The sequence below is a fragment of the Euleptes europaea genome, chromosome 4 (assembly GCF_029931775.1).
Source record: "Euleptes europaea isolate rEulEur1 chromosome 4, rEulEur1.hap1, whole genome shotgun sequence".
Lineage (NCBI taxonomy): Eukaryota > Metazoa > Chordata > Lepidosauria > Squamata > Sphaerodactylidae > Euleptes > Euleptes europaea.
The window spans coordinates 3473135-3485108 of NC_079315.1; the positions used below are offsets into that span (position 1 = coordinate 3473135).

Sequence of the window (11974 nt, forward strand, 5' to 3'; positions counted from 1 at the left end):
AGACGACTGTGCAGGGCAGATGGACGCTCAGTGATGGAAGCTGCAGCTTTGAGCTGGGGTTTGGCCAAGGACTGTGCTGAGTGGCTCAGTGGCAGAGCCTCTGCTTGGCATGCAGAAGGTCCCGGGTTCCATCCCCGAAGGGAATAGGCAAGTAGGTGGTGTGAAAGACCTCCACCTCAGACCCTGGAGAGCAGCTGCTGGTCTGAGTAGACAACACTAACCTTGATGGATCAAGGGTCGGATTCAGTAGAAGGCAAGGAGAAGGGGCTGTGGCTCAATCCACGGCATCTCCAGTTAAAGAGACTAGGTGAGTAGGTGATGTGAAAGACCCCTGCCTGAGACCCTGGAGAGCTGCTACCCGTCTGAGTAGACAGTACTGACTTTGATGGACCAAGGGTCTGATTCAGTAGAAGGCAGCTTCATGTGTATTCTCTATAGACATAGGATAAAGTATTTTGGGGAGGGACCGTGGCTCAGTGGCAGAGCATCTGCTTGGCATGCAGAAGGTCCCAGGTTCAATCCCTGGTGTCTCCAGTTAAAGAGACTAGGCAGGTAGATGATGTGAAAGACCTCTACCTGAGACCCTGGAGAGCCATTGCCGATCTGAGCAAACAATACTGACTTCGATGGACCGAGTGATTCAGTAGAAGGCAGCTTCATGTGTGTTCAGGTGTGAGTTTTCCTTATAACCACTCTGGCATCCTAGCAGACTGCCTTTCCGTCACAGCTGCAGTGCTCTCCCACCCTGCCCGATCTCCTTTCCAACCCAGACTCCTCCATTACAAGCACGCAGCTCCTTTTAAAGCATGAAGCTGAACAGGTCAGGCCGTCTCCCGGAGCGAGACGGGTGAGTGCAGCCTCTTGGATCTGAAGGCAGAGCACATTTTAAGTTTAAATATTTACTTTGAGAAGACAGGCCCAAAGCAGTTGTAGCGCAGAAAGCCACTGTCTCTATATATCTGCTCTTTGACTTCCTAGAGCGATTTCCAAACCGTGTTCCAGGAAACGCTGGCGTTCCTTAGAGGTTTGTCGGGTGGGGGGGATGTCAATGAGACGTTAACGGCTGACAATCTGCCCCAAAGCGGGTCTGGCTTGCGTTCGCTGAACGTCCCCTTGTAAGGCACAGCGTTTGTGGAGAATTGGCTGGGTTTTAAGGCTTGGCCCAGCAGACTGGCATAGGACTGGAGACCAGGCCCTACGAGGCAAGGTCGAAGGAGCTGGGCATGTTTAGCCTGAAGAGGAGAAGACTGAGAGGGGATATGAGATAAACATCTTCAAGTACTTGAAGGGCTGTAAAAGAAAGGATGGTGCCGAGTTGTTCTCTGTTGCCCCGGAAGGTCGGACCACAACCAACGAGTTGAAATTAAATCAAAAGAGTTTCCATCTCGACATTAGGAAGAGCTTTCTAACAGAGTGGTTCCTCAGTGGAACAGGCTTCCTCGGGAGGTGGTGGGCTCTCCTTCCCTGGAGGTTTTTAAGCTGAGGCTAGATGGGCATCTGTCAGCAGTGCTGATTCTATGAACTTGGGAAGATGATGAGAGGGAGGGCATCTTGGCCATCTTCTGGGCATGGAGTAGGGGGTCACGGGCGGGGGGAAGGTAGTTGTAAATGTCCTGCATTGTGCAGGAGGTTGGACTAGATGACCCTGGTGGTCCCTTCCAACTCTATGATTCTATGATATCTAGGGTTGCCAAGGGAGAGGCCGTGGCTCAGCAGAAGAGCATCAGCTTGGCATGGTCCCACCGTCAGTCTCCAGTTGAAAGGATGAGAGAGAGCTAGGGCTTACCGCAGTAGAAGGCAGGCTCATTTAGGGAGGGGGGGCATGCATAGCTTAGTGGTAGGGCTTCTGCTTGGCATGCTGAAGGCTCCAGGTTCAATCCCCAGCATCTCCAGTTAAACGGTTCAGGTAGTAGGTGATGGAAAAGAGCCAGCATGGCGTAGTGGTTAAGAGAGGTGGTTTGGAGTGGTGGACTTTGATCTGGAGAACCGGGTTTGATTTCCCACTTCTACACATGAGCGGCGGACACTAATCTGGTGGACTGGGTTTGACTCCCCATTCCTCCACATGAAGCCAGCTGGCTGACCTTGGGCTAGTCACAGCTCTCTCAGCCCCACCTACCTCACAGTTGTCTGTTGGGGGGGGAAGGTGACTGTAAGCTGGTTTGATTCTGCCTTAAGTGGTAGAGAAAGTCGGCATATAAAAACCAACTCTTCTTGTTCTTTTTCTTCATCGTCTGAAGTCCTTCGAAGCGTCCCCCAGCAGTGACAACCCCCATGTGCGGGCCCACGGTATGGGGAGGCGTGCCTTCCATCCTGCCACTTTACTCCTTACGGAGCACCTTCCAGAAACAAATCAGGCCGTCTCCCACGGGGCAAAGTGATCTTCAGCGGGGCTGTTGAGTGCCGTAGTTCTGGGGAAGAGAGTGGAAAGGGAAGGGCTTCTGGGCTCACTGGTGGCAGCCGCCCAACAGCTCTTAGCGAGTACATTAAGCCCCCCCCCCCCCGCCCCGGACGCTCTTCATCCATGATGGTGCCAAAAATCCCGTGCGCTGCCTTGGAGAGTGCGTCACCAGAGAGGTGACGTTTGTAGGTGGTGCTGTTTGCTCTAGCAGCTTACGATGTCGAGCAGGGGTATCATAGACTCATATGGAGTTGGAAGGGACCACCAGGGTCATCTAGTCCAACCCCCTGCACAATGCAGGATATTCACAACTACCTTCCCCCCCCCCAGTGACCCCCTACTCCATGCCCAGAAGATGGCCAAGATGCCCTCCCTCTCATCATCTTCTCAAGTTCATATAATCAGCACTGCTGACAGATGGCCATCTAGCCTCAGCTTAAAATCTTCCAGGGAAGGAGAGCCCACCACCTCCCGAGGAAGCCTGTTCCACTGAGGAACCACTCTGTTACGCAGGATATTCACAGCTACCTCCCCCCACACACTCCCAGTGACCACTACTCCATGCCCAGAAGATGGCCAAGGTGCCCTCCCTCTCATGATCTGCCTAAGGTCATAGAATCAGCATTGCTGACCGATGGCCATCTAGTCCGCTTCAAAACCTCCATGGAAAGAGAGCTCACCACCTCCCGAGGAAGCCTGTTCCACTGAGGAACTGCTCTAACATTTGTTACGAGGGCCGGATATGACATAACTTTCACTAGGTTGGGCTATGCCTCGCCAGCCTGGTATCATAGAATCATAGAGTTGGAAGGGACCACCAGGGTCATCTAGTCCAACCCCCTGCACAATGCAGGAAATTCACAACTACCTCCCCCCCAAAAAAAACACCCTAGTGACCAGAAGATGGCCAAGATGCCCACCCTCTCATGATCTGCCTAAGGTCACAGAGTCAGCATTGCTGACAGATGGCCATCTAGCCTGTTCCACCGAGGAACCGCTCTGTTAGAAAATTCTGCCTAATGTCTAGACGGAAACTCTTTTGATTTAATTTCAACCCGTTGGTTCTGGTCTGGCCTTCGTCTCTACATCTGCCAGCAGGGACCTCTACAGCTTAACTCTTTGTAGAGTACAGGTTGAGCATCCCTTATCCGGACATCCAATACCCAAACTGATCCGAAAACCAGACGTTTTGAGCCAGCTTGCAGCCATTACTCACAGGCCCTCAGCAGCAGCACTGATCATTCATTGTGCACAAAATTATTTAAAATATTGTTTAAAATTACATTGAGGCTGCATGTATGAAGTATATATAAAGCATTCCTTGCAGGCCACTTAAAAAAACCCACAACCTGGCTCAACACGTTTGCTGATGTGGTGGTTCAGTAGAAGATCTCCCCCATTATGTCCTGGCCTTTATAGACTGAGCCCCGGAACAAGTTTCTGGCAAATATTCTTTCTGTATTACAACTATCGCCCTGACCTGGATGGCCCAGGCTAGCCTGATCTTGTCAGATCTCTGGTTAGTATTTGGATGGGAGACCACCAAGGAAGTCCAGGGTTGCTGTGCAGAGGAAGGCACTGGCAAACCACCCCTGCTAATCTCTTGCCATGAAAACCCCAAAAAGGGGTCGCCATAAGTCGGCTGCGACTTGACTGCACTTTGCACACACACACATTACAATTATCATCTGATGTTGACAGACTAATCTATTTGTTATCAGATATAGATGCCTATATTTCTTTTTTTTTAAAAAAGGCACTGTACGGCCTAGCGGCCAAGAAAATCAGGGACGAAGCAAATCACAAAAGGTGGGAAAACTGGATAGAGCCGAATGGGCGTACTTCAATTTTTAACTTTTGTATTCCTTTTAATGATATCGTATACGTTAAATTGCTGATAGATTGTTTTAGATTTGCTGTTATATTGTTTTAGATTGTAGTGGCCTATGGCCTTATACAATAAATTTGACTTTGACTTTGACATATAAAACATAAATGAATTTTGGGTTTAGACTTGGGGTCCCGTCCCCAAGATATCTCATTATATATATATATATATATATATATATATATATATATATATATATATATATATATATATATATATATACACACAAGTATTCCAAAATACGGAAAGATCTGAAATATGGACCACTTCTGGTCCCAAGCAGTTGGGATAAGGGATGCTCGACCTGTAATCCCTTTAGTCAAAAGAAACAAATGGTACAACAAGAGGGGGAAAAAATGCTACTTCGCTCCGCAAGTAATTAAATTGCACAGGGAGCAAGAGAGAGGAAGAGAGGGATAGAAAGAACAGTTCTGCATTGCAAACAAATTAGCGGGGATTGCTAGGAAAAAGGGTCAGGGCCCCCAAGCAATGAATCCTGGCTCTTGAAGGTTTCAACCTAGAACTTGCGCGGAAACCGCAGCAGGACAGCAGCAGCGCCGATTCCACAGCTGCCCCTCTTGGATCTCTCCATTCAGTAGCTTCTTAGTAAGTAGGGTTGCCAACCTCCAGGTAGTAGCTGGAGATCTCCTGCTGTTACAGCTGATCTCCAGCCAATAGAGATCAGTTCCCCTGGAGAAAATGGCCGCTTTGGCAATTGGACTTTATGGCATTGAAATCCTTCCCCCAAGCCCCGCCCTCCTCAGGCTCCTCCCCAAAAACCTCCCGCCCGTGGCGAAGTGGGACCTGTGAACCCTATTCTAGGGGCAGAAAGGCACCTTGCATTTAAGAGCTGTATCTAGGGTTGCCAGCTGCAGGTCAGGAAATACCTGGAGATTTTTGGGGCAGAGCCTGAGGAGGGCGGGGTTTGAGGAGGGAATTCAGTGCCATAGAGTCCAATTGCCAAAGTGGCCATTTTCTCCAGGGCAACTGATCTCTGTCGCCTGGAGATCAGTTGTAATAGTGGGAGATCTCCAGCCTCCACCTGGAGGATGGCAATCCTAGCCGCACCTGATGGGTCGGAACTGAACAGGTGTATCTCTTGGGGCAGGGATGGGGCTTCAGTGCCCAGCCCAAAGCCCTCTTTGCCCCCCCCCGTCCCTTGCAGAAGCAGAATAAATTATGCAGATCCATGCTGTTTTGCATAAATTGGGCTGCTCTCAGGATTCATCTGTTCTCGGTGCGGGTCCCCTCGTTGCGGAAGCCTGGGTAAATAAGTCAAATAAGCAAACACAGGCAAGCATCTTCTCTTGTTTACTAGTCTGGTGCCACGGGAGACCTCACGGGATGTTCTCTGGGAACTGGATCACTGCAGTTTGGTGGTGTCTGCTGCAACGTTGCGTCTCCGCATGGATGTGTCAGAAGCTGGTCTGGAAGAGGCGCTCTCTCAGCGCCACCTGGTGTCAGTGTGCGGCACTTGTAACGCCAGGAAGGACGAGCGCACCGGTCGCATTATGAGGGTGGCCAAGGAGGGTTCATGTGGCGTCACTGTGCCATTGTTAGGGGGAATGGGGCTTCATTCACTTCCTGGGAAACTGGCCCCAGTTGGGATTTGTCGTAGCTACCAGTGGGAATACCAGTGGGGAGGGGCCGTGGCTCAGTGGCAGAGCATCTGCTTGGCATGCAGAAGTTCCCTGGTTCAATCTCCGGCATCTCCAGTTAAGGGGACCAGGTGAGTAGGTGATGTGCAAGACCCTTGCCTGAGACCCTGGAGAGCCGCTGCCGGTCTGAGTAGACAATACTGACTTTGATGGACAAAAGGGTCTGGTTCAGGATAAGGCAGCTTCATGTGTTCAAATACTCAAGGAGAGTTACATAACTAACAAGTTGTGAAACTTACACAAATACACAAATTGTATTAACAATTCAAATTACAGACAAGAGATACAATAATAATCATGGGAAATGTGATGAGTTGTGATTATAGAGATGTTACCCACGTTGGTTTTAATTTATCAAGATGATACACTTTTAGACGGATGTCCCAAGTTTTTCTCCATGCGTATTGGGGAGTGTTGTTTGCAAAACACTGTGTATGAGGACAGGCTTGATGAAGACATATGTAACCAGAAGATAGTGCCTTCCGTTGTCTTTCCCATTCTACTTTCCCATGATTATTATAACATTGTATCTCTTGTCTGTAATTTGAACTGTTAATACAATTTGTATATTTGTGTAGGTTTCACAACTTGTTATTTATGTAACTCTCCGTGAGGATTTGATACGTGTACCTTTGATGGATTCACAATGTTAAAGACACAATCGGGCGAAAACGCAGGGTCGCTTTATCTTCCTTTAATCCCTGTTTTAGCCAGGGTCGAATGCACATTAGGCGAAACGCATGCATTCGATCCTGGCTGAAACAGGGATTAAAGGAGGATAAAGCGACCATGCGTTTTGGCCCAATAACAAATTTTTCTTCCTCTGTTTGGCAGTTTATTTCTCTGTGCCCATTACACAGTTGGCTGGTGCCACTTCATTCTTATAAATTGTTGCTGTGTGACTCTTTTTCTGTGGTAAAACCATAGCATTTCTGGCGATTCCTAGAGAGGCATGACGTCACTTCCGGGGCACTTGTGGTCGGTTAGTATCTCAGCCTGGTTCCCATTTAGCCGCTGCCGGTCTGAGCGGACAATACTGACTTTGATGGACCAAGGGTCTGGTTCAGTATAAGGCAGCTTCATGTGTTCATGTGTAATATCTCCACAGTCAAGTTTAGGGGTGGAAATTTTTGCTGAGAACGGAGGGGGGAAAACGGAAGGGAGGAAAATAACAGGGATTTCCGCTCTTTGTTTTCTTGCCTCCGCCTTCCTCGTGCCTCAGCCGGAGAACTTGCTACTGGCCAGCAAGTGCAAGGGCGCGGCGGTCAAGCTGGCGGACTTTGGCCTCGCCATCGAAGTGCAAGGGGAGCAACAGGCCTGGTTCGGTAAGTGTGCCAAAAACAGCCCCCCCTCTCTCAAGCAATGGCCAAAAAAGCAGGGGCCCATGGCAGCCAAGGGGCGACAAGTCCAGGCGCCCGGTGCAGATCTTGGTCTTGCTTGTCCTCCCAACACTGAACAGTGGGAACTAGGGCAAATGAACACTCGTGCCCGTGGGAGCTTAGGGCAAACCATTGCTCCTTTCCACCCAGGTTGGTCAACCGTGCCATAAGAACATCAGAAAAGCCCTGCTGGCTCAGACCGAGGCCCATCCAGTCCAGCAGTCTGTTCGCACCGTGGCCAACCAGGGGCCTCTAGGGAGCCCACAAGCAAGATGACTGCAGCAGCATTACCCTGCCTGTGTCCCACAGCACCTAAGATAACAGGCATGCTCCTCTGATCCTGGAGAGAATAGGGATGCATCATAAGAACATAAGAAAGACCCTGCTAGATCAGACCAGGGTCCATCAAGTTCAGTAGTCTGTTCACACAGGGGCCAACCAGGTGCCTCAAGGAAGCCCACAAACAAGACAGCTGAAGCAGCATTGTCCTGCCTGTATCCCACAGCACCTTAAATAACAGGCATGCTCCTCTGATCCTGGAGAAAATAAGGATGCATTATAAGAACATAAGAATAAGCCCTGCTGGATCAGACCCAGGCCCATCAAGTCCAGCAGTCTGTCCACACAGGGGCCAACCAGGTGCCTCAAGGAAGCCCACAAATAAGACAGCTGCAGCAGCATTATCCTGCCTGTGTTCCACAGCACCTCATATAACAGGCATGCTCCTCTGATCCTGGCGAGAATAGATATGCATCATGACTAGTATCCATTTTTACTAGTAGCCATGGATAGCCCTCTCCTCCACGAATGTGTCCACTCCCCTCTTAACTTCCAAGTTGGCAGGCATCACCACATCCTGGGGCAGGGAGTTCCACAATTTAACTATGTGTTGTGTGAAGTAATACTTCCTTTTATCAGTTTTGAATCTGTCACCCTCCACCTTCAGCTGATGACCCCCGCGTTCTAGTATTATGAGAGAGGGAGAAAAGCTTCTCCCTGCCCACTCTCTCCATACCAGGCATAATTTTATAGACCTCTGTCACCTCTTTCCAAGCTAAACAGCCCTAAGCGTTTCAACTACGCCTCATAGGGCAGTTGCTGTAGCCCCCTGATCATTCTAACCGCTCTGTTAGAAAATTCTTCCTAATGTCTAGACGGAAACTCTTTTGATTTAATTTCAACCCATTGTTTCTGGTCCGACCTTCTGGGGCAACAGAAACCAACTCGGCACCCTCCTCTATATGACAGCCCTTCAAGTACTTGAAGATGGTTATCCTATCCCCTCTCAGTCTTTTCCTCTCCAGGCTAAACATCCCCAGCTCCTTCAACCTTTCTTCATAGGACTTGGTTTCCAGACTGCTCAAGAGAGACACTTTTAAATGTGATCCTACATCACTTGCGGGCCCAGGGCTGAGTGTATCAGCCCTCCGGCGGACGCTAGGCATCAAAAGAGCAGAGGCGCAGCTTTCCAAAAGAGTCTCGTGCCGTCATCTTCTCGGCCCTTTCCCCCAAATAAAGCCTGCTGATCCAAACGGTGTGGCATAACCTCCGGATTTCTGCTCCGCCTGACATCCACTCAGTTTTGCTGTCTGCTGCTTGCGTGGGCGGAGGAAGCTGAGGTCAGGCTTTGCATTTTGGATTGCTGGCCGTTACAGGTGCAGAGGAGGTGTGAGGGGAGAACAAGAGGTGGAGGGGCTGGGTTTTTTTGCAGCAGCCGTCCCATTCAGGTGACTTCTAATGCCGACATCCTGGTGCTCTCCCTGTAACATCCTGATACAGCCCGGATCTCCAGCAACAGAGGGGAGCTGAACATCACACCCATCCTTCTTCCTCTTCCCTTCCCCCATAGTGTTAGCGGCTGCCTCCGTCCCAGATGTGGCATCTGGAAATAGAGGCACCCAAGGAGGACAGCTTCCCTTCCCTTTGGGTTCCTTTTCGAAGTACTGAAGAGGCGAGGTCCTGAAGACATTCAAGTGCTTGAAGGGCTGTCATAAAAAGGAGGGTGCCGAGTTGTTTTCTGTTGCCCCAGAAGGTCGGACCAGAACCAACGGGTTGAAATTAAATCAAAAGAGGTCCCATCTAGACATTAGGAAGAACTTTCTAACAGTTAGAACGGGTCCTCAGTGAAACAGGCTTCCTCGGGAGGTGGTGAGCTTTCCTTCCCTGGAGGTTTTTAAGCAGAGGCTAGATGGCCATCTGTCAGCAAAGCTGATTCTATGAACTTAGGCAGATCTTTAGGGGAGGTGCTGTGGCTCAGTGGTAGAGCATCTGCTTGTAATGCAGAAGGTCCCAGGTTCAATCTCTGCTGTCTCCAGTTAAAGGGACTAGGCAAGTAGGTGATATGAAAGACCTCTGCCTGAGACCCTGGTGAGCCGCTGCCTGTCTCAGTAGACAATACTGACTTTGATGGACCAAGGGTCTGATTCAGTATAAGGCAGCTCCGTGGGGAGGGGCTGTGGCTCAGTGGTAGAGCATCTGCTTGGCATGCAGAAGGTCCCAGGTTCAATATCCGGCATCTCCAGTTAAAGGGACTAGGCAAGTAGGTGATGTGAAAGACCTCCGCCTGAGACCCTGGAGAGCCGCTGCCGGTCTGAGTAGACAATACTGACTTTGATGGACCAAGGGTCTGATTCAGTATAAGGCAGCTTCATGTGTTAATGAGAGAAAGGGCATCTTGGCCATCTTCTGGGCATGGAGCAGGGGTCACTGGGGGAATGTAGGGGAGGTAGTTGTGAATTTCCGGCATTGTGCAGGGGGTTGGACTAGATGACCCTGGTGGTCCCTTCCAACCCTATGATTCTATGAGTCTGTGCCCACCTTTTGGCGTGAGAAGGAAGGGCCGCTTTATTTTTTTGGTGCTGATTCTGTGGGGTTTTATCTTTGGCAGGATTTGCTGGCACACCGGGCTACCTGTCCCCTGAAGTCTTAAGAAAAGATCCTTATGGAAAGCCGGTGGATATCTGGGCGTGTGGTAAGGGTTTAATCGGGCCTGTTTGCATTCGCTTAAAGTTATACTTGGTTTTGTGGTTTAAAAAAAAAAAAAAAGTAACCCCGATCTCCTAATAAAGGCAACTTTAGACACTGAAGTCACCTGTATGCACAGGCTCATATTGACTGAGCATAGAGGAGAGACCATCGCACAAGCCACCTTGAGCCTTAGAGTGCTTAGGTCTGGCATCTGGGTAGTTGCTGGGAGGGGCCGTGGTTCAGTGGTAGAGCATCTGCTTGGCATGCAGAAGGTCCCAGGTTCAATCCCCAGCATCTCCAGTTAAAGGGACTAGGCAAGTAGGTGATGTGAAAGACCTCTGCCTGAGACCCTGGAGAGCTGCTGCTGGTCTCAGTAGACAATACTGACTTTGATGGACCGAGGGTCTGGTTCAGTAGAAGGCATCTTCATGTGAGTTCATGTGTTGAATGTAGAATCTGCCTATGCATTTGAAATGGTTTTGGGGTAAGGGGCCGTGGCTCAGTGGTACAGCATCTGCTTGGCATACAGAAGGTCCCAGGTTCAATCCCCGGCATCTCCAGTTAAAGGGACTGGGCAAGTAGGAGATGTGAAAGACCCCTGCCTGAGACACTGGAAAGCTGCTGCCGGTCAGAGTAAACAGTACTGGCCTTGATGTACCCAGGGTCTGATTTAGTATAAGGCAGCTTCGTGTGTGTTTGTGTGGATAGGAGGATGGAGGTGGTCTTAACAGCTCCGTGTCTTGGCTTGTTGGGGTTCAACTGGAGGTATTCCAGAGCTAATTGCAGTAGCCGGCGGGCTGGGCTGAGCTGGACCTGTTGACAGAAGGTGGGAGCGGAAGACCAGAAAAAGAAGATGACACCACCCGTATCGTAGGACAGGATGTATTCTGGCAGTGGGCTGCAGGATTAGTTGGATCTTGCTGGTCCGGCGGTGATTCTTCTCTTCTCTCCCCCAGGAGTTATTCTGTATATATTACTCGTGGGGTACCCACCCTTTTGGGATGAAGATCAGCACAAGCTCTATCAGCAGATCAAAGCAGGGGCCTATGATGTAAGCGAATTCTCTTGGACAAAGACGCTTCCGTTTGGCTGGCTGAAATAAGCTGGCCTAGATGTATTGTGCCCTGACCTGAGACGGGCTATTCTTGAATTGATTTCCAAAACTGGCAATCTGGTTATGGCTCCCGGAAGGGGAAGGAAGGTGGTGTGTGGAAGGGACGTCTTCCACATTTGCTGGGCTAAATGCTAGGCAGAGAAGCCACTCATACCCCCCCTCACACACACCTACACCTGTTGCTCCAGCTTAGCATTTGGAACACCAGCATGATTGAAACACCTTTTCAGTTCTCCTGTCAACTTGGCAACCTTTCTCAGAGTTGCTCTGTGCAGTCCCCGGCCAAGGCTCTCTTCCGGGGGGAATCTCTACCAGGCCTCTCGTCTGCGTGCGGGGCGAAAGTGTGGGCTTTCAATGGGGCGCAGTGTCTGGATGAATGAGGGCAGGACAGAAGAAACCGACTCATTCCAGAAGCAGGCTCAGTGCCTCCTCTGGTCTCTCTGCCCCTTCTAGAGCCAGCGTGGTGTAGTGGTTTGGAAAGCGGTGGTTTGGAGCGGTGGACTCTAACCTGGAGAGCCAGGTTTGATTCCCCACTCCTCCACATGAAGCCAGCTGGGTGACCTTGGG

At 50.2% G+C, this 11974-nt stretch overlaps 1 protein-coding gene and 1 non-coding gene across 38 annotated transcripts in view; both read left to right on the plus strand.

The window, feature by feature from the left end:
• CAMK2G (calcium/calmodulin dependent protein kinase II gamma) overlaps window positions 1-11974 on the plus strand; it is a 177014-nt gene that overhangs the window by 113590 nt on the left and 51450 nt on the right. For all 37 annotated transcript variants that reach the window (XM_056849143.1, XM_056849152.1, XM_056849150.1 and 34 more), the window contains exons 7-9: window positions 7170-7272; window positions 10214-10297; window positions 11250-11344. In XM_056849143.1, coding sequence (XP_056705121.1) covers window positions 7170-7272; window positions 10214-10297; window positions 11250-11344 — 282 coding nt within the window. The remainder of the gene's footprint in view (window positions 1-7169; window positions 7273-10213; window positions 10298-11249; window positions 11345-11974) is intronic.
• Window positions 9566-9640, plus strand: TRNAY-GUA (transfer RNA tyrosine (anticodon GUA)). The gene has a single exon. It is a non-coding gene; the product is annotated as a tRNA-Tyr (tRNA).